The sequence below is a fragment of the Monodelphis domestica genome, chromosome 6 (assembly GCF_027887165.1).
Source record: "Monodelphis domestica isolate mMonDom1 chromosome 6, mMonDom1.pri, whole genome shotgun sequence".
Classification (NCBI taxonomy): Eukaryota; Metazoa; Chordata; class Mammalia; order Didelphimorphia; family Didelphidae; genus Monodelphis; species Monodelphis domestica.
The window spans coordinates 222777235-222799095 of NC_077232.1; the positions used below are offsets into that span (position 1 = coordinate 222777235).

General features: G+C 36.9%; 1 protein-coding gene across 2 annotated transcripts in view; it reads left to right on the top strand.

Annotated features, from left to right (window-relative positions):
• The first annotated feature begins 1084 nt into the window (after nt 1-1084).
• NEIL3 (nei like DNA glycosylase 3) overlaps nt 1085-21861 on the top strand; it is a 57555-nt gene continuing 36778 nt past the window's right edge. Inside the window, exons 1-2 of one of the 2 annotated variants that reach the window (XM_056802936.1) lie at nt 1085-1370; nt 16412-16539. In XM_056802936.1, coding sequence (XP_056658914.1) covers nt 1215-1370; nt 16412-16539 — 284 coding nt within the window. In that variant the 5' untranslated portion in view covers nt 1085-1214. The remainder of the gene's footprint in view (nt 1371-16411; nt 16540-21861) is intronic. The other variant, XM_056802935.1, reaches the window with a different exon arrangement.

Consider the following 21861-nt stretch of genomic DNA (forward strand, 5'->3'; position numbering starts at 1 on the left):
AGAAAGTCTAAAGCTTGCTTCTTTGCCTTTGTGAAAAGAACGCATAAGTCAGAGGGCCTAATCAAATCATTTAACCTCCCTGAGCCTTGATTTTTCTCATCTCTAAAATGGAAATCATAGTGGCAATAATCTGAAAAGTGAGGATACTATTAATTATTCTACCTGCTTTCCCAAGAGAAAACACAAAATGCTCAAATGATTCTCCAGCTCCCTGAGGCTTTAAAACCTGCTTGTTGCTTTGTAAGATTTTTAGATGTGAAACATATACATTTAGGATTATGTCACCTTTCTGAGACTGAATTTGGAAAGAAAAGTATATCTATTTAATTTGATCTTCTGATTCTTATTCTCTTGCCCTACCCAGAAACCTATACCTAAACAGAAAGAGTTAGAACCTAGTGAAGAAAGATAAATCTCACCAGACTTCAGGATCAGAAGACTTGGGTTGAGCCTGTGTTTTTTAACACTTGCGGGATCTGGGGCAGGCTACTTGATTTCTGGGAGCCACCGTTTCCTCCTTTGGACCTCTTCTAGACTACTGGAGCAGAAGAGGGAGAATCAATGGGAGGATCTGGTCCAAATCCTTTATTTTAAAGATGAAGGAAGTTTTTTTGCCCAGTTACACAGGTTAAGTTACAATAGCTGTTAAGAGGGGATTTGAATCCAGGTCCTTCTGTATATAATTATTTGCAATAGTTATTTGCCCCTTGTCTCTCCCATGAGATTGTGAGCTAAGGTTGTTGCTTCCCCGAAGCTTAGCTGGGTTCCTGGTTCTTAATAAATGTTTACTTATTGACGGACAAATCCCACATCCCAGAAGCCTCTCCCTTTCTTCCCTAATCTCTCTGCGATTCAATGACTCTAAGTAGGAGGAAGGATAGAAACTACTACAGCATTATCCTCAACCTTTCACCACTCCTACGAAATGGCCACCCCAGGCTCCCGCCCACCTGAGGATCCCCTCTGGGTCAATAGACAGTGCACTGAAGGCGGAGAAGCGTCTGAGCCGAAGTCCCGGAGCCCTCTGATTGGGTAGAAGTTCCCGTTGGCCCCTCCTAAATGCACTCAGGAGCCTACGGCCGAAGAAAGCTTAGGGCGGAGCTTAGCGCGCGGGAGACTTGACCCGGAGGCGGAGAGAACCCAGCTGGTCAGATGGCGGTAACTTCCTCCTGGTGGTTCAGCAGCTCCGCCGAAGAAGGGAGCCAACCAAAGCGATGGTGGAAGGGCCAGGATGCAAACTGAATGGCGAGAAAATCCGGGCCCAGGTGCGCCCGGGTCAGGTGGTGACGGGTATTCGAGGAGGCGCGCCGCAGCCGCCCCGGGTACCCTGCCCTGCAGTTTGCCCCGGGGCACCTGGATCCCTTTCTTGGGTAAGCTTGCCCTGCTTCCTTAACGTCAGAGAGGGAGCATCATAAATTTAGGGCTAGAAAAGTCCCTGTCTCATCTAGTCCTCCTCGCCCCCATTTTTACAGATGAGGAAATTGAGGCTCGTGGAGTAACTTACCCAAGATCCGCAAAGTAGTAATGGGCATAATTAAACTTTAAACCCAGGTCCTTTGACTTGAAATCAAGTATTTTCCCCATCTGCCGCTTTAGAACGTCTTCTAAAAAGAGAAAGTGAAAGTAAAAGGCCTCCCTGGCCTAAAGTGCCCTCTTCATGTAAGTGGACATCCCAAGAGTCCCAGTGTTACTTTCAGGAAAGTTGACTAAGCGTGCTGCTCCCTCACTGATTCAGACTCGGCTGTGATAGCAGACTGGCAGCCCTTGCTGGCGCCTGGTTTCGGGAGTTTGCAACTATTGCTGAGAGGAACCTTGCTCAGCTTCTGTTCCTAAAGTTGTTGGTTCTGGAAATTGTCTCCTTGAACTTTCCAGCTCTGCTGGGCACCCAGAGCTGCTTAATTTATGTGTAGCAAACAATTCCACAGCCTGCGGGCTCCAGCTTCTTCTTTAGGTGTATTTCTTGGTGTTAATACGTAGTTGAGTTGGCAGGATCTTAGATTTAGAGTAGGGAGGGCTCTGGGTGAGGGTGTGTGTGTGGGGGGGGGGGTGTCCATCTAGTCCCTTTCAGCTTACAGTTTAGAAAAAATGAAGCCTACAAAAGTAATCGCCATGCTCACACAAGTAGTAAAGATTACAGCAGAATTTAAACCGACTCTCAGATGCAGAAACTGGGCTTCATTCCCCCTACACCAGGTGTTTCATATCAGAGATTATTAAAGCAGAACCCAGGCCTTAGACAGCATCCTCCGATTGCCTTATGTTTATTTTTTAAGCCTTTGTTTAAACTTATAAATGCTATTTTCCACGATTGAATATTACCATTTGGGCTCTGGAACCTCTGCATCTAACAGTTCTCCTGCACTTTAAACACTTCATAAATGCTTTTTGATGGAGCTAATGGCAACCACAGAGAGCCAGGATTCCTACCCAAGACCCTCTTGTAGAATCATAAAGAGCAGGGAAACATCTTTGAGATGACCCAGGTTCATTTTGCAGGTGATGAAACTGAGGCAGAGAGAAAAGGAAGTGACTTGTGGAGATCTCATAACTAAGTAGTGTGGTATAGTGTAAGAAACAATCAAAAGACCAAGAATTAGGAATGGCATCACAGTGGGTCTCAGTTTCCTTTTCTGTAACATAAGCAGCAGGTTAGACTAAATGATGAGCTTCCCTTCAGCGATAATAGTCTGTGATTCTGTAAAGTAGCCTTGGGAACAGTGGGATATTTCTCTGCTCTCATCTTCTCCCTTTTAAGTTGATAGATACACTTACTTTGAAGCTTTCAACTATAATTTCCCTTTTCTGCCTCTCTTAATGTTCCACAACTCTACAACTGATACATATTTCACACCTAATATGTAACACTCCAAATGCACACCAGAGGCTTAGTTCCATTTTTCCACTCATCACGATTTTGCATTCTAATAAATATCTCTGGGGATGTCTCCTTCCCTGAAGTGAAGTTAGGGTCTCACATATTTATTTATTTTTTAATTTGCCATAGCACAGCTATTAATTCTCGCTTTGTGATGCTCAAGCATTCATCAAAGAGGAGGGACATTCTCTGGTTAAGAACTTAGAATCTGTGCTCAAAAGATTCCATTTGAGCAGTCCTGCACTAGAGCCCCCATGAGGTGTGGCTGCTGCAGTGTTACTGGTTGACTCACATTATATTGCACCTTAATTCTGACTGCAAAGCTTTCATTAGACCCTTCCTGGGAAGGGAAAGTAGCCAACCATGAAAAGGAGCATAAGCACCTGGGCTTTAAAGGAAGTCATTCAACAAATATTTATTGACCAACAATTATGTTCTATGTACTAAGAGAAATGAGGTCAGGAGTCTCAAGAAGTCAGTCTCTTGGTTTCCCTGGCACCCTTCAAGTCCCTGCTAAAGTTCCAGGGTGGCATAGTGGATTAGAGAGCCAGGAAGACCTCAGTTCAATCTGCCCACAGTCATTTACTAGTTATGTGGCCCTGTGCAAATTATTTAACCCTGTTTGCCTCAGTTTCCTCCTCTGTGAAATGAGCTGGAGAAAGAAAATGGAAAACCACTTCAGTATCTTTGTTGACAGCTACAACTGAAGGGTCTGAATAGTATACAAGAAGCCCTTCCTGATCCCCCTAATGGTAGTGTTTTCCATTGTTGATTATCTCCATTTATCCTGTCTGGAACTTATTTGTCCATAGTCTGCATCTTATCTCCCTCATTAGACTCTGAGCTCCTCCCAGAGGGTTGTTTTTTTGTTTTGTTTTGTTTTGTTTTGTTTTGTTTTTTTGCATTGCTTTGCCACTCCAGGCACTTCACAGTGCCTGATCCATAAGTAAGAACTTAAATACTTGGTGACTGACTGATTAGCCCCAAGGAAATGGAGGTTTTATAATGTTAGAATGGAAAAAAAATATCAATTAAATCAATCCTGAACTTTTAGGTGAAGAACCTAGGGGGAATTGAAAGTGACTTGTCTAAGGACATAGAATTAAAGATTTTAGAACTAAAAGGGACTTAGAAGTTATCTAGTTCAAACTTCTTTTAGAGATGTGGAAACTGAGGTCCAAAGAATTGAAATGATTTGCCCAAGGTCACACAAAAAAATAAATGGCAGGGGCAACTAGGTGGCCTAGTCTATAGAGAGCTAGGCCTAGAGATAGGAAATCTGGGTTCAAATGTGACATGACCCTGGGCAAGTCACCTAATCCCACTTGTCTGGCCCTTACTGCAATTCTGTCTTGGAACCAATTCTTGGTATGGATTCTAAGACAGAAGATAAAGATTTTTAAAAAAAGGGAAGAAAGAAATGGTAGAACCAGGGTTTGAAACAAGGTTTTCTGATTCCAAATCCAAGTCAAACAATGAATCTCATAAATAGAAGAACCAGGACTCCCAGCTCATGTGTTTTGATTACTGAATTATAATGTAATTTATATCTATAAGTATGCAATCTAATATAAATACAATCTAATAAATATACAATATAAAATGATACTATGGTAGCTAGCATTTATATAGAATCTTAAGGTTGACTATAAAGCATTTTATAATGTGTAAATAGAATTTTATACCCTTGGACTTCATCTCCCAGAATCTCTTTCCTTTTCGTCCTCACTTTATGTGTTTATATTGTATTGATAAAGTTGTCCTGTAACTCCTCTCCCCCTCCGCCCCTCTCCCCTTCTTCCCCTCTCTTCCTCTCTCCCTCTCTCTCTTTCTCCCTCCCCTCCCCTCCTTTCTCCCTTTCTACCTCTCCCCCCTCTCCTTTTTTTCATGGTCCTGGCAGACTGCTCTTTTCTAAGGCTATCACTTTCCTTCAAATTATTATTAATAAATCTTATAAAAAATATAATACTTTGAGTAGTGGATTTTAATTTTACATTTCATATCTCATTTTACTCTCTCAACAATTCTGGGAGGTAAAGGCTACTTTTTTCTACTTAACATCTGGGGAAACAGAAGCAGCTCTAGGTTAAATATTTTGCTCCAGGTCGCACAAGCTAGAAAATGCCGGAGACTGGATTTGAACCCAGATCTCTCTCCAGGACTAGCACTGTACTCTGTGTGTGTGTGTTGTATGTGTGTGATAACATATATGATAAATGCGGAGTCAGTGGAAGATAGTTTTAGAGAGGAAGACACAAGCTTCTTGGTGGGTGGGGGGGTGTAAAGGATAATTTAGCATTGTGACCTAAACTATGCTAATTATTTGGTTGCCATGGATATCCCAAATATAAAAAAAATATAACCAAGTCAGCTGGAATTTTATGGTGATTTAATCGATATAGTGGGAGGAAATTAAGAAGAAGGAAAAGGGTGTAGGATTTCTCCCACCTGGCTAGTGCCAGGAGGAAGACCAGAGGCTCTAGGAAGATAAAGTTTTGAAGAGGAAGGAGGAAGGAATCAACCTCAACTCCAAAGGGCTCAGCCAAGATGCCTGAACCTGAATCAGCTCAAGGACAAACTCACTGCCAAATCCAAACAATAGCTGCCACCACACCAAGATGTCGGAAAGCCTAGCATACTGCCAGCCAGAGTTGCCTCTCCGGGGAAAGAGGGAGAAGGGAGGAAGTGATGAGCCTTAATGTAGACATTTTTATGTCATTTTCCTGCATCTCATCTGTACCAATGATAGTTTAGCTTGAGTTAAGACAGCCCAGGGGTCTGTCAGCTGTTTCTGCACATGTTTGTTGAAGGCCATCTTCTCAGATAATTAAATCTTTGAGTATGGTGCAGACATTCCTGATCTTGTTAAACTAAGTAGGGTGGAGAAATGTAGAGTTCCTAAGACTTGATTCTGTTAAACCAAGTTATCTCCATTGTTACTAATCAGGAAATGGCTAAATCAGATCTTCTAAAGTACAGTCTGAGTAGGGTGGAGTAGTTTTAAAATTCATGGGGAGGAGGAGAGGGGGCACCAACAAAGACCTCCTGGAGAGAAAGAATTTGACTAAAAGTCTTATTTTGAATTGAACTTTGGGAGGGGGAACATTAGTGGGAGGCCTTTGGTCTGAAGATGCAAAGTCTGAGGAACAGCAAGTAGTTCATTCAGGCTGTGCTAGGAGTAGAGGGGACCATTAAAAGGAATGTTGAAAGACTAGAAGATAGGAAGGACCATATTTTGAAAGGCTGTAAATGTGTGATGGCATTTATGTTTTGAGACTAGATAGGTAACAACTGGAGCACACTAGGGGGATGGAGAAGACCTTGTCTTAGTAAAATCACCTGGGAAGCAGTGTAGAGGATAAGTTGAAGCAGAGTGACTGGAGGCACAGAGACCACATTACAGGAGTCCAAGTGATGTTTTTTCCTCATCTCCCTGCATGTTCTTTCTTGGTAACCTCAGCAACTGCCGTGGGTTTAATGTTATCTCTGCACAGATGAGTCACATATTTTTGGAGCCAGTCCTACTCTATCTCCTGAGTCCTCAGACACCATCATCTAATGAACATTTCAGACTGGATGTCCACATTAAATTGTATTCCTTGGTTGGATGCACCTTCTCATATCGTAACTCAACTACATCTTTCCCAACTCAATTTTTCTCATTACACACAACCCCACTGCCTCTTACCTGGACTATTTCATCTCTCTGCCTCCAATGTTTCCTCAATTGTTACTTAGCCTCAACAGTACTGCCCAGGTGATTTTTCCTGAAGCCCAGAATTGTTGTCATTCAACTACTTTTTAAAAATTAAATTACGTTTTTTCAATTAAGAAAATTATTTCCTTTTCTTCCCACTTCACATAAAAATAATAAAACTGTTTTAACAAATGAATTGACATAATTCAGCTACTTTTTAAAAATTAAATTTAATTTTTTTAAGTAAGAAAATTACTTCCTTTTCTTCCCACTTCACAAAAAAATAATAAAACTGATTTCACCAATATTTATAATCGAGCAAAACAAACTCCCCCCTTAGACAGGTCCAAAAAACTTTGTCTCATTCTTCAACACTAGTCTATTACCTCTTTCTAAGGAGCTGGGTAGCATGCTTTATCATCAGTCCTCTTGATTATAGCTGTGCATTGCATTGATTGGAGTTGTTTTTACAGTGGTGTTATCATTACATAAATTGTTTTTCTGGTTCTGCCCCCCCTAACTCTGCTTGATTCATACAGGTCTTACTGAAACCCGATTTTACTGAAACTATCTCTTTCATCATTTCTAATGGCTTACTAGTATTCCATTACTTTCATATGTCATAATTTGTAAGACCATTCTTCATTTGATTGGGTACCTTTTGGTTTTCAGGTTCTTTGTTACCACACACACACAAAAAGCTAATGCATATATTTTGTATATATGGGTCCTTTTATTCTTTCATTGCTATTTTTGGTTTATAGTCCTGCTAGTAGTATTGATGGGTTAAAAAGAATGTGCATAGTTTATTTACCTTTATGGCATAGCTCCAAATTGTTGACAAATATATAGCTCCTCCAATAGCACATTAATATTCTTATTTACCCTTAGCACCTCTGATATTAGTCATTTTCCTTTTTTTATCAGCTTCAATAAGATGGGTGTGAAGGAGAACCTCAGCATTGCATTATTTGTATTTCTCTAATTATGTAGTCATTTGGAGCATTTTTTCACATGGTTATTAATAGCTCAATTTCCTTCCTTTGAATACTACCAGTTCATATCTTTTTCATATCAATTAAAGAGTTGTTCTCATTCTTTTAAATTTGGATCTTGGAAGTGAACCCCTACTAGAAAACTTGGTTGCAGTTGGAGTACACTTTGCCACTTAATAAACTCCACTGGCTAGTTCCTTATGGCCTCATTTAGGATAAATATTTCTGTTTGACAGGAAACAATTCAATCCTTTCTAAAAGCCTACATGCCATTTCATGCCTATACCTGCCTCTTTACCAGTCTCTTTAACAAAAGGATGACAGTCCATTTTCTTATCCTTTCTTTGGGTACATGCTTGGAAATCTCTACTTTCTGAACTGATGATGGATTGGAGAGGGAAAAGACTAAGATAAAGAAATCAGTTAGCAGACTATTGCCTATAATTGTTACTTGGGATTTGTTTGCTGGTGTGTTTAGTTATATCTTCTTCCCCTACTAGGGAGATTCTAGTCAATTGAATTCAGCTCTCTTGAGCTGATTTTAGAGAGCAGCAAAACCTAATACTCAGGCCTAACTAATGATCACCCAGTTATTATCGTGTCACTTGTAATGTGGTAATGAGATAACCCAAAGAAGTCAAACCCCACAAAGAAGAGGAAATACATCCAAACTGTGCTGGGATGGACATAGATGAGAAAATAAGAAATGATTACCTTATTGGGAAAGATAAAGGAAACTTAGATGAATCACTGAAGTTAAAACTGTAAATCTATTTCTTTTAAAAATTAGGTTTTTAGAACACAGTTCAATTAGAATCTCCCAGCTCTCAATGAGTCTTAAATATTTTTTTCTTTGACTTTTCATTTTTTGGTCCTTTTGATCTCAAAGATGATTTTTGTTAAAATGTAGGAGTTTTACATTATATAAAGATTAGTTCTGTAGTAAACTTCATTATAACATGACAAGTTGTTAGCCACATCAGGCAGCATCATGTTAGTATAAGAGGTATTATTCATTAAGTACCTATTATGTGCTAGGTATTGTGCTAAGTGTTGGAAATTCAAAGAAATGCAAAATATAGTCTAGTCTCTTCCTTAGAGGAGCTCACACTCTAATGGAGGAAACAACATGCAAACAAATATATACAAGTGAGTGATATTGAGTATGAATAGGAAATAATCTACAGATAGAAGGAAATAAATGAAAAGGAATTGGGAAAGGATTCCTATAGAAGCTGGAATGTTAGCTGGGTCTTTTGGAAATTCAGAAAAGCCAAGAAGTACAGCTAAGTAAGGAGAACATTTCTGGCATGGGGCACAGACACTGAAAATGCAGAGTCAAGAGATGGATGGAGTGTCTGGTTCAAGTAATAGCAAAGAGGTCAGTGTCATGTCATTAGATGAAACATTACTTGGCTGGATGTAAGATGTATGAAGATTAGAAGGGAAGGGAGGCTAGGTTATGAAGGGCTTTGAATACCAAACAGGATATTTTTTGATCCTATAGGTAATAGGGAACCATTGAAGTCTGTGGAGAAGGACAGTGACTTAGACTTGTGCTTTAGGGGAGTCACTTTGGTAGCCAACTGGAGAATGGACTGGAATAGCTAGAGACTTTTCTCCAGGAGACCAACCAGCAGACTTTTAATAGTCCAGCTGTGAGGTGATGAGGGCCTGCCCTAGAGTGATGGCAATGTCAGAGAGAGATGTTGCAAAGGTGAAATTGCCTGGTCTTGGTAACTGATTGGATATGGGGATGTGGCACAAAAGTGAGAGAGAGAGTAAAGAGTTGAGGCTGATAGGGAGCGAACCTGGGGAACTGGAAAGATCATGATGCCCTCAACTGTAATAGTGAAGTTTGGAAAGGAGAGATTTTTTTTGGGAAAAGATAATGCATTTAGTTTTGGACATTTGAGGTTAAGACATCTTCAGGACATCTAGCTGAAGATGTCTAATAAAAATTAGTAGAGAGGCTAGGGCTGGTTAAATAGGTTTAAGAATCATCAGCTTAGAGATTACATGATTAGGAGTGACATGGATGAAGATCCAACAAAGAAATTGAAAAGGAGTAGTCAGAGAGGCAGGAGGAAAACCAGGAGAGAGTAAGGAGTAGCCTCCTGCAGCCTAGAGAGAAGAGACACTCGGGGAGAGAGAGTGGTCAAAGGCTGCAGAGGTCTAGAAGGATGAGGCAGATCCCATGTTTTCTAGGTTTTATGACAGAAAGCTGGAGATGTGAAAAGGTTTCTGCATTGGTTTGAAACACTTATTATTCCACAAAGCAGCATTTAAAACATACTTAAGCAAACCATGTAATATATTTCTCATACCATTGCAATTGAAACCTAAATTATGAAAAGTGTCCTAAGAAACACTTGTTTAATTTTAGAGTAAGAAAAAAATAAAATAGCATGGTGGAAGAAAAGAATGTTAAATCATTAGTAGTCATCACCAAATATCTAGTTTTCTATCTTCTGTATAATGTGGGATCTTAACTTTGAATCAGTGAACTTTAAAAAAAATATATTTCGCTTACTAAATATCAATATAGTTGGCTTTCTTTGTAATCCTCTTATGCAGTTAAAACATTATTCAAGAAAGAAGCATTTATTACATGTTTACTATGCACTAGGAACTGGGCTAAGTTCTGGGAATAGAAAAGCATGGAAAGTTTATGTTCTAATGGGGGAAAGATGAACCATGTAAGAAAGTTGAAAAACATGGATCCTGGGAACATGACTCGAGCCTTTACCAGATTGTCAAAGGGGTTCATGACATTTTGCAAACTTGTTGAGAATCCTTGCAGTCTAATTTATATATATATATATTTAGACTGCAGATATATATATATATATATATATTTAAACAATCCACCAAACAGAATGTCTTCATATAATGAATCAACCTCATTTTTATTTCACACCAATATGAAAACACTGGCCATATAAGGAGTACCATAGCAAGTGGTTAGGTATTCTATGAGTTTGGAGCTGTAATACTATTGCATAATCTAATGCTGAAAGCATTATAAGCACATTTTGTAAAACTGTTGGATATTGCAGGAACCTTATGGCAGGAAACAACTCTAGAATATCAATGAAATTCTTCTAATTAATGAGCTGTGCAGAATCATTCTTCCAGTTTCATTTAGCATCATAGAATTTTAACATTGGAAAGGGAACCTTCAAGATGATTGCTCTTATCCTCTTGTTTTACAGATGAGAAAACTGATTTTCCCTTGCTTGAAACATATTTCTTCTACTTATTCTTCTTGAAATTCAACCAAAAACAATTAACCTAAAAGATAATGATCAAAGAGATGATATATTCTGAGGATTGTTTGCCTCTAAAAATGATGAAACAAAACCAAAATAATATTTTTCAGGCTCCATACAAAAGGTAATTTCCTAGAAATATTTCTACCAGAGAGCAAAGTATAGATAAACTGGATAAAGGATCCACCCATTTAACTCAGCTAGATATATGATTACCAAACTCCATATCTTCCAGGTCAAAGGAAAAAGTATTGCTATGTGGTCTAATTGAAGTATGGCATACCAAAGACCACCAGTTAAAATCGCCCTCAGCAATGAAAAACAGAGCAATTGAAATATTGATGTTATGTCAAAAAGGAACATCTAATGTCTCTAAAGATAATTTATGTTGCAAAACAGAATAATTCTGCAAGAAAAAGATCCTTCAACAGCAGAGATTTTCCAAATATTTCTTGTTGGGAATATTATAGCTAATAAAACAAAATCAATATTAAATCTATATTCACCAAATTGTATAACATCTAAATACTTACAGAAAAAGATAGATGTACATGATTTGAATGTACTTCTTTCAAATTTATGTATATCCAGGAAGATAGAGAATATAACATTATGAACAGAATGTTAGAAAAATTAATATGGCAGAGAATATAATGTTATGAACAGCATGTTAGAAAAATTAATATGATAGAGCTTGGGAATTACTGAATTGAAATCTTAAGGAATATATCAGATATTTAGTATTTTTAGGAGTATGCCTACTTTTCATTTAGCACATTACACAGTACTTTGTTTTTTATTTTTTAATTGAAAAATTTTATTTAATTAATTTTGAATATTTTTCCATGGTTCCATGATTCATGTTCTTTCCCTCCCTTACCACCCATAGCCAACATGCAGTTCCCTACTGGGTTTTACATGTGTCCTTGATCAAGACCTATTTCCACATTATTGATAATTGCACTAGGGTGATTGTTTAGACTTAGAGTCTATATCCCCAATCATATCCCCATCAACCCATGCATTACACAGCACTTTAGCAAGGAAGTAAAGATATCCTAACATTGAATACCTTCCCTTTAGAGACCTATAAAGTGCTTGGGACTTAGAGTATCATTCTTGTGGGCCCCCAGGTATGGGAGGGACATGTCTGTGCCTCGGCATCACTGCTACTTTTTGCTCCATTTTGCTTGCCTCCCTCCCACTCCCTTCTGCTCTCAGCAGGCATCATTAGTCAGTGCTCCCCCATTGTTCTTTCTGTGCAATATCTTCCATTATTCTGCAATCATTTCCCTTCAGTCTAGCACTTCATAGTCACTTTGCTGTCACTGACATCCTCGGCAGCGTCTGTTTCCTCAGATTCTGTTAGTTAGCCTTTCTTCTCCTAGCTCTTCTTTCTTCCCTGGGCTAGTCCCTTAGCAGTCCCATTTGCCTCCAGGAAATGCCATGTATCACCAGCTTTTTGTTGCTCAGCTAGCTTACAGCTCTCATCAGTTCTCTTTTTCTTCCGTAGAGGTAACCCATCTCCCTTCATGAGATCTAGCCTATATGGGACAAGGCTCTCTTAGTGTATTCAAAAAATAATCACGCCACCGTTATTTTTGAGCCTACTTTTTTTGCACAATACTCATTCCCTCCAACCATCACAAAGACTTGGGCTGGGAAGACCCCTTCTTTTTGTACCACAAGAAGCCATCTTCTGCTTCTATCCCTAAGATGTCTAGTGGGGTTATGGTGAGTCATTGCCCCTGCCTCCTCTGTCCCTTAGCATCTCTGGGATTTGCTCCCTTTTGGCATTATCACTTCCCAATAGGTCTCAGAATTTGGGGAGTGTCTCCCACTTTCTTCTAAGTTGTCCTTTTATTCTCTGTCTTGCCTCTGTCATTTGGCTTTTGTGGAGTTGATTTTGGAACATCAAGGAGAAAAAAAAAGGAACATGTAAAGACTGTAGCATAAATGAAGTATACATAATTAAAGCCACTTGTATCAAGAAAAACCATATCAATGACTTTTTACCCTTGCTTTGATGCATCCATGACTTTATTAGTGGAAGTACTCCCTGCACTGATGCAAATCATGTTCATTCCATGCCTTCCGCAATTCTTGTTGAGGTTTCTCTATTAATCTTTCATAGAAGATCAATTATTCAGGAGCCTTTGTTCTTATAGTTTTCGTATCTCAGCAATTCCACTAGGCCATGCAAATTGCTTCCCTCTTTTCTCTCAGTCAGCCCGCATGACCGATCTGCCTCCTTTGTTGATCATAGACATCCTTGACAATATCTAATATTGGTCCCTGTGTACAAGTTACTATTGGTGACAGGCTACAATCTGCTTTTCCCTCTATGCTTCTTCCCATTTCCCTGTGGCTTGTTTGGAATTTAAATCCTTCTGATGTCTTGATATTCTCATAATGTTCAGCCCCTTGGCATCACTAAATGGAAGACTGGCATAAAAGAGATGGTTTTTTGCCGTGGTGGGAAATTAGAGGTCAATGAGAGTATTCATTATTCATGTTCACAGAAGTAGTCAGCATGATTTCCTTCCTCTTTAATTTCATTTGATTCATCTGCAGTGTTTATTATCCAAAATGTACCATATTGGAAGTATCCACTCATTATGTGCCCTGTCAGTTCAGGCTGCTCATCCAATTGCATGTTGTAATCTGCTATTCATCCACTTTGTCTTGTAAATGTGGATGGTTATATTGATTTTTAGCTTAACTGGGAAGTTCTCTCAGGAGATTTATAATACTCTAGGGTTCAGTGGAATTAAATGCAATGTCATTTGGAGCAGAGCATCTCATCAAGAGATTAGTGTGTCCTTATAATGAAGAAACCTTGCTTGATATCAATACTAAGTCAATTGTTGTTCAGTTATCTCTGTAGTGATTTCTGTATGTATTCTTTAATGACTGATATATGATGGTCCACAGGGAATTTTCAAGGTTGTATTTTCCATTCCATTTAGTCAGATGCTTGTTTGAAATCAATAAACAATAAATACTGTCAGACTTACAGCTCTAAGTCAGTGGTGTGCACATAAAAATGTGGCCTGCTATAAACAGTCATCCGACAGCATACCTGCCCCTTATCACATTTTCATCAGTATACTAATACACTAATAGAGATTTAATACATTCATACAGGTTTTGTAGAGATGAGAAAGTAAGAACATAGGTCTGTAGATGATAATTTCTTTGCAACTGTTTTTAGAGGTGGGAAACTGTGGTAGGGTATAAACCCTACGAAAACAGTATTTTAAAAAATTAATTTTATTTCAATCAACAAAAAATTTCTTTTTTTCTTCCCACTCTTCCCCCAACCTTCACAAAGCATATATGCAGAAAATGCTGTTAAAAACATGTACAGTCAAGCAAAACAAATTCCCACATTATACATGTCTAAAAAAAAAAATGTCTCAATCCTGACTGAGTCCATCATTTCTTTATCCAGAGGTGTTTTCTTTTTCAGTCTTCCAGAATTATGATTGGTCATTGTGTTGATTAGAGTTCCTAAATCTATCAAAATTGTATTTTTTTACTCTATTTTCTCATATGATTTGTTCTCCCACCTCAAAACCAGCATGTTTTCATTCTGTTCTTGTTGCAATTGTTCCCTTTCTTGAAATTAACCTGAATTGCCTTTACAGTTCTATTTCTCCACCTAATTTCTTTTTTCCATATGTGAAAAAAAAAATTGTGACTTGCACTGGACCTGAGATATTTATTTATGGAAAAACCTTACTCTGCAATGAGAAAGTCTGTCTTCTGTGTGTTCAACCATGCATAAGCAGGATAAATGGTAATCAGCACAATAAATCATATGTTGTTGCTCTAAAGATCTGTGTTGTTTTGAAGATTTCTTATTATTAAGCCATTCTAAAATGGGAAGGGGAACCTCTCTCAATCATAGTTAGGTGTGACAAAGGAGGGATGGGGGAAAGTGTAAATGTCAAGTAATATATTAACTGCTGAATAGAATTACAAAGGGCATCATGAGAAAGTCAAGTGTGTAGTGTCTAATTGTTTATAGCTTGGGTCAAGATAAGTTTCCAGCAACTAATTTTAAAATTATTCTTGGTTAGCTGTAAGCTCTATTGAAAAACATGATGATACTTTTTTTCTGGGCTATTACATGACAGTACCTTTTAATCATAAGTTGATGACAAAAACCTCGTCCATGTGGTAGAAAGTAGCTCTCAGTGTTCTCAGATCTAAAAGACATTCTTGACTAACCCTTCACTTTTTTTTTAAATAAGGAAATGGAAGTCTGGGGAATATAGTTAATTTACCAAGGCCAGAGATGTAAAGTAAGCATCAGAGACAGGATTTGAACCCAGATCTTTTGACTCTAGAGCCAGTGTACCTGTCTTCTTTATCATACTAACAGGCATATTGCCAAAAACAGAACAACTAGTGCTGGAACTTAATTTTTCCTGGAAATGAATAAAAGCTGATAAAGGTAACTAAGCTCAAGTATAAAGGAAAAAGTTGAGAATTTTGCTTAAAGTCATTGTGGCAGAACCTCATTAGTTAAAACTTGGTTAACTTGAGATTAGTAATTTGGTGTAATGTAAAGAACAATGGAAATTAGTCCCAGCTCCACCATTATTTTAATTTCTTCAGGCCTCAGTTTCTTCATCTTTAAATGAAAGATTTGCATTATTTGATCGAAAATTCTATAATTCTAAGTTATTAGATGAAAACCAGCCTTAAATTTACTTTTGGATTAGCTATTTTTTAAAAAAAATGAATCTAATCAGTAAATATTCTCAACAATAAACCAAAACCCTCTAAGACTGTATACTCTATGTCCTAGAATTATGTATTAATCAGCTGCCGCGAGCTTCTGTTTAAAGGGAATTGATGGAAAAGGGTGGGAGTGGGGAGTAATGAGTGATGTAAGGTATGGGGGTTTATGAGAGACCTCTTGGACATTATATCGGTTGGAAAACTTTGGAACTACTTCAAAGTCATGATCTATATCACCTTGGTAGCAGGAGGCAGAGGGGGGAAAGTCCAGTTTTTCATTTGTGGCTTCAGATTCTCTAGCACCAGTCTGTACAAACCCCTTAAATTTTCCCCAAGATCCACTGAGGAATCTGCTTCACTATGAGAAATTCAGCTCTGGGGGTGTATGGATTGGAAATCCTATTTTTATATCTTGCCTTAGGAGAGAGAAAGTGTATGTATGTGCATGTTGGTGTAACATACCTCACATTTTAGGTAGAAAAATTTTGCATAGCTCTCAACTTTCTACAACCATCGTGCTCAGAATCGTAGCCCTGAAAGAACAAATTAAACGAAGAATTTTCAGTTTATCCTTCCAGCTGTCTGCTAACTACTCTCCCCATTCCCACCCTCTATTTCTTCCATCTTCTTTTAAATGATTGCAGAGCAATTTGGCAGAGTCTCCTCTCTTTGAAAATGGCTGATTGCATTACCTGACTTTTTGGAGAAGATCTCACCTCATTTAGATGCACCTGTGCATGCAGCAATATAAATATGTTTAAGAATTGAATTATAATTTTGTTTGTTGTGTTTGTGTGTATGTATGTGTGTTTCCTACTAGACTGCTCCACTGAACAGTAATAAAGATTCCTGTTGGAATTTCCCAGGACTGCTTAATGGATGTGTTTACAGTGGTGTGGAAACTTTGGGGAAAGAGCTTTTTATGTACTTCGGGCTAAAAGCTTTAAGGTAAGATAAATATGCATCAGCCTGTCTCTATATTTTAAAGAGATACTTTCTTCAAGATTCTTCTTGGCTGTCAGGTGGCCTAGTCAACCGTGATGGATAGGATGCCAAGTTAGTAACTGTGATGTTATTGTAGTAAGTGGTGAATAAATTAAGATTGTGATGTCATCATATAGGGAGGAGCACACAACTATATTTTCATTTTTATAAGTTTGTGGGAGATTACAAAAAATGTTTAGTGATCTCTCCACTGTTCACTTTAAATGTTTTGTTTTTTAATTATGAATTTTAACAATAATGAACAAAAAACATTCCATTTTTTCAATTAATAAGCATTTTACTCTCCTACCTTTTCTCCAATTGACAAAAAATGAAAAAGAAAACCTGTTACCATTACAAATATTCATAATCAATTTATTCATTTTATTTATTTTATTAATAAATCAATTAATACAGTAATAAATAATATTGTAATATTATTTATTTTTCAATTTATACAAAGTCCACAAAAATATTATTATGGATGAAGCCAAACTATGAAGATTGTTTTTGAGTGTATGAAATTTAATGAAGTAGTAACAAAATTTCCCTGTTTGCATCTTCTGCATTTATTTTAGATTTTTTTCTATGTATTTTAGAAATGACTTTTTTCCTGTCTCTGTATCACCCATTGAAATACTCCGCCATTGTCTTTAGTTTTATTATGTAAACATAGTAACCTTCTGCTTCATTCAGATCTGTGTCATTGTCATTTTCCGTTTTGTTGTTGTTGTTATCTTATTACATTCCCTTTATGTCCTAAAAGAATGATGAAAGCTTATTTCATATCTAGAAAGTAGAGAACTTCTATCCATTTTTTACTTGCTTTTCATCATTTCTTGGTGTCTATTTAATATAATCAAGTCAGCTGTATTAGTAAACTTCATTAATACTTGATGCCACTGAGCTTCACTCATTAAAGATTTGACATATGCGCCTTCAGATGTTATAAACATACAGCTGGGCCAGCTGTCAAATCACAGATCTCATCATGGTGTATTTCCTTAGTTTCCTCAACAGAAGGAGAAGTGTGGAAAGGATGCTGCTGGATTTGGAGATTGGTGAGACTTAGATCTGATCCACAGCCCTGATGCTCTACCAGTTGTGTGACTTAGGAAAGGTCATTTTCCCACTGGAATGCTCAGTTTCCTCATTTATAAAACTTACATAAAAATACTTATAAAACCTAGCTTAGAGGCAATAAAGGTATAGTGGGTAAAGAGTAGGACTTGGAATCAGGAGAACTTAGTTTCAAGTTTCAAGATCTATCTCTGACACATAGGAACTCTAGGAACATCACTTTTTCTCTCTATGTCTCAAGCATCTCTTTACGACCTATATTGTTGGGATGATTGCTGACCTGTGTCAGTGGAGGGAATTTTTATGTAGGAAACTTTTTAGACAGATAAAATGAGAAGGCCAGATCTATAAAAATGTAAAAAATAAACTCCTACTTAGCTCTCAGGATTATAATAAAGGAAAAGTTTTGCAGAATTTAAAGAATATTATGAAAGAGTTATTATTATTACTAGAAATTATTACTAGAAATACCAAATTAATGTATATATCTGTGTGTGTGCGCGTGTGTATGTGTGTGTGTGTGTATATATATATATATGTGTGTGTGTGTGTGTATATATATATATATATATATATATATATATACACCATATGAAAAAAGTCACTGAGTTACAATTTTGTGCCTGACTTTGGGCTATGATAATTTTGTGATAAAGTCTAATAGTACCTATCTTGAAAGTTAGCATTCTGCCTTGAGGCATATCCCTAAAACAAATAAATAAAAATAAAATAAATTTAAAAACCCATAAAATTAAGCAATTGAAAAATCTGTTGGCTTCTTTTTTTAAAAACAAGGGGGTGGAACAATAAATTCTCTGCTCTTAAATAAAGGAGAATGAGACACAAATATATAATGTGACTGTTAGTGCATTTTCCCTGGCAGTGTTTAGCATTTGGGGTTTTTTTTGTTTTTTTTTTGGGGGGGGGTTGGCTCCCCTTTTCTATGAGATCATGTCTTCTTTCTTGACAGTTGCTGTCCTTGGACCACAAAATCAGCTTGTGATCCTTTTTTTCTGAAATTGATAACATCAGCAAATGTCTGCAAGTGCATGCAGTCATGATATATTGTAGGTTACATTATTGCCATAGGAGATGGGTGGGATTTGAGGGAGGGGAGGAAATTTGTCTGAACAGTGCAATTTTTCCTAGAATTTTTACTGGAGATGTATAAGCATTGATATATTAAAAATGAGCATATGTAAGGTGTGGATTTATTTCTTTAGAATGAGGAGGTTTTTTCATTTTAATTTCATTTTTTTAAAAAACCAAATGCTATCCACCAGACTTTTGGGGTTCAGGGAGGGAGGGACAACAATAACATTTCTAAATCCAGAGATATCATTTGTCTCTCATCTAGTTCTAAAATAAGAACACTCTGGCTTCAAACTGAGCATTCTGTTCCTATCTCTAGAGAATAATGTAATTCAGCATCAAGATGGAGAAAACTCCTAAAGATTGTTTCTTTTGTACTCTTTACTAACCAAAAGAAAACAGAGATGTAGCATTTTTTGAGGCCTGTAGAAAGCATCTATTTGAAGCTGAACTTAGGGACCTAAAATCAATTGTATGCTCAGTAACAACCTAGTGTTTGGAATACAGTAGATATTTGGGTTATCTACTGCTTACAGATATATATTAGAGATGGAAGGGATTTTAAAGGGATGCTAATTTCCCATTAAGTAATTTTACTAATAAAATCAGTAAAGAGACTTGCCCTAGATCACACAGCAAATTAGTAGTAAATGATTGGAACACAACAAAGCCAAAAGTACTCAGGACTTCTTTCCTCTATTTATATCTTCCTTCCATTTTAATATTTTTTCCTTTTATCAATATATTATTGATATCAATATGTTATTTTTTTCTTTCTTTTTTTTTTAAACCCTTACCTTCCGTCTTGGAGTCAATACTGTGTATTGGCTCCAAGGCAGAAGAGTGGTAAGCGCTAGGCAATGGGGGTCAAGTGACTTGCCCAGGGTCACACAGCTAGGAAGTGGCTGAGGCCAGATATGAACCTAGGACCTCCCGTCTCTAGGACTGGCTCTTAATCCACTGAGCTACCCAGCTGCTCCCTCAATATGTTATTGATACATATTGTTATTGATGATTTTTTACATCATCCACACTTCCCAATGATTCTCCCAACTTCTCTACCTTACCCAAATAGAACCTACCCTCATTAAAAATAATTAGGCAAAACCATTAATATTTTAAGTGTTTTATGGAATTGAATCTGTTTAATCTTTCGTTATTACATCCACATTTTGTATTAAGATTCATTCCCCTAGCCATAATTCTGTTAAAATTTCATTCTCTTCTAAAATTTGTTAATGATGTGATATATTTTAGGTGCTGTATCCATTTAGAACTTATTGTAGTGTATACACTATCTAGACCACTACTCTTTTACTTTGCTGTCCCTGAATGAAAGTCTCTTCATCTAAGTTGTACAGTTGCAATCTGGTATCACCATTTGGAGAACTTATATTAATGCTGGACAAAGTTTTGATATCCCCTAAGTTCCCTGATAATTTTCCCAAAAATTAGGATAAATTTCAGAGTTGCACAAAAATGTACTTACAAAGTTGAATCTTAATTAAGGAGACTTGGGTTCAAATCTGGAATTCTACACTTAATTATATGGCTAGTTTCCCAGAACCTCCATTTCCTCACATATTAATTAGTATAATACTTCACCCTACAAAATCACTATGAGCTTTGCCTGTATACAAACCAAGGATACTCTGAATGAAGGAATAAGCAAAGGTAGAAAATAAGCAGGTTTTCACAGGTAGCATTCAACAGCAGATTGCATTTGTACTAATCAACAAGCATTTGCCACTTCGATATTTGAGTTTTTTCTTCCAACAAAATCTGAGCTACACATAAAAATTATTGAAGATTCCATAAAATATGTAAGAGAAATAATCATGTCTAATGACCTCATCATAAATGTGAAGTGAGGCATAAAATAAGAAAATATATGTTTACCTCTAATGAAGGAGATCCAGGGCAGGGTCTAAGTAGAACCAATCATTTCTTCCATTTAGATTTTCTCCATTTTTTTGGATGACATTATGCTGATTGCATCAAGACTCAGAACACTGGAGAGACTCTTAGAAGAAATAATTATTGATTCAGAAGAGCTTGGTATAACCTTTCACACAAGAAAGACCAAGTAGATAAAAAATATCTTTTTCCCAGATCATTGTATACTTTTGAATGAAAAAACTCCTACAACTTATTCATAAATATTGATATCTCTCTGGGACAGAGAGTAAAGAAGGATAATGAATTGGTTCCAGAGTTGAGCAGGAGGAAGATAAAGGGCATGGCTTCTCTTAGGCTGTTTGCAAAACTCATTTTTTTGTGTGAAAATGTGAAAACCAAGGCCCGCCTTTTTAATACCAACAATTTTTACCAATGTCGTTATATGTCAGAGAAACAAAAAATTCAATAGTCTCTGAAGAATTAAAGATGAATAGCATATCGTAATAAAATAAGTAAAGGGGAGAATTGTGGGTATGAGCATTGACAATAAATGACCAATGAAGAAGAAGGGTAAAAGATGTCATCATCAAAAAATTGTTTGCCAGAATGAAATTATGAACTAATCATGTGTTAAATGAGACAGGTCAGGTAGACAATCAGAATTATTTTTTTGGTAGTTTTGCAATTTTAGAGGGAAGTGAGAGAGACCTCTAGGATGCTGAGTTTTCTTGTGGCCACTTTATTGGAGGATATGGTCAGGTGTGGGCAGATATAAACTCTATTGTTGGAGGAAACTTACAAATTGAGGTGATGACAAAACTACCTGAATATACCATCTTTATAGATTTGTTATGAGCTTTGTAAATATTCAATTGCTATGCCAACATACAAGCCCAGTGTATATGTATTCTCAAGCTGTGTCGTTTTCAAGTATTCAGAACTTTTTGAAATTAATTGATCTTTGGGAATTCTGTGTTAACATATGTAGCTGATATATGACAGATATAGCAAGTACTAAAACTGAGATCTGGTTCTTCATTTGATAGATGGATTTGAATATAGATATATAGTCCTCTAAAAAATTGCTAAATGAAAAACCTAAGCAAAATCAAAAATATTACTCAAATAATGATCATTTACATTTTTATGGAAAACTAGGTATAAGATGTGGTAGGTAATGAAACCATTATAGGTTCAGGGATTATTGTTTTTTTT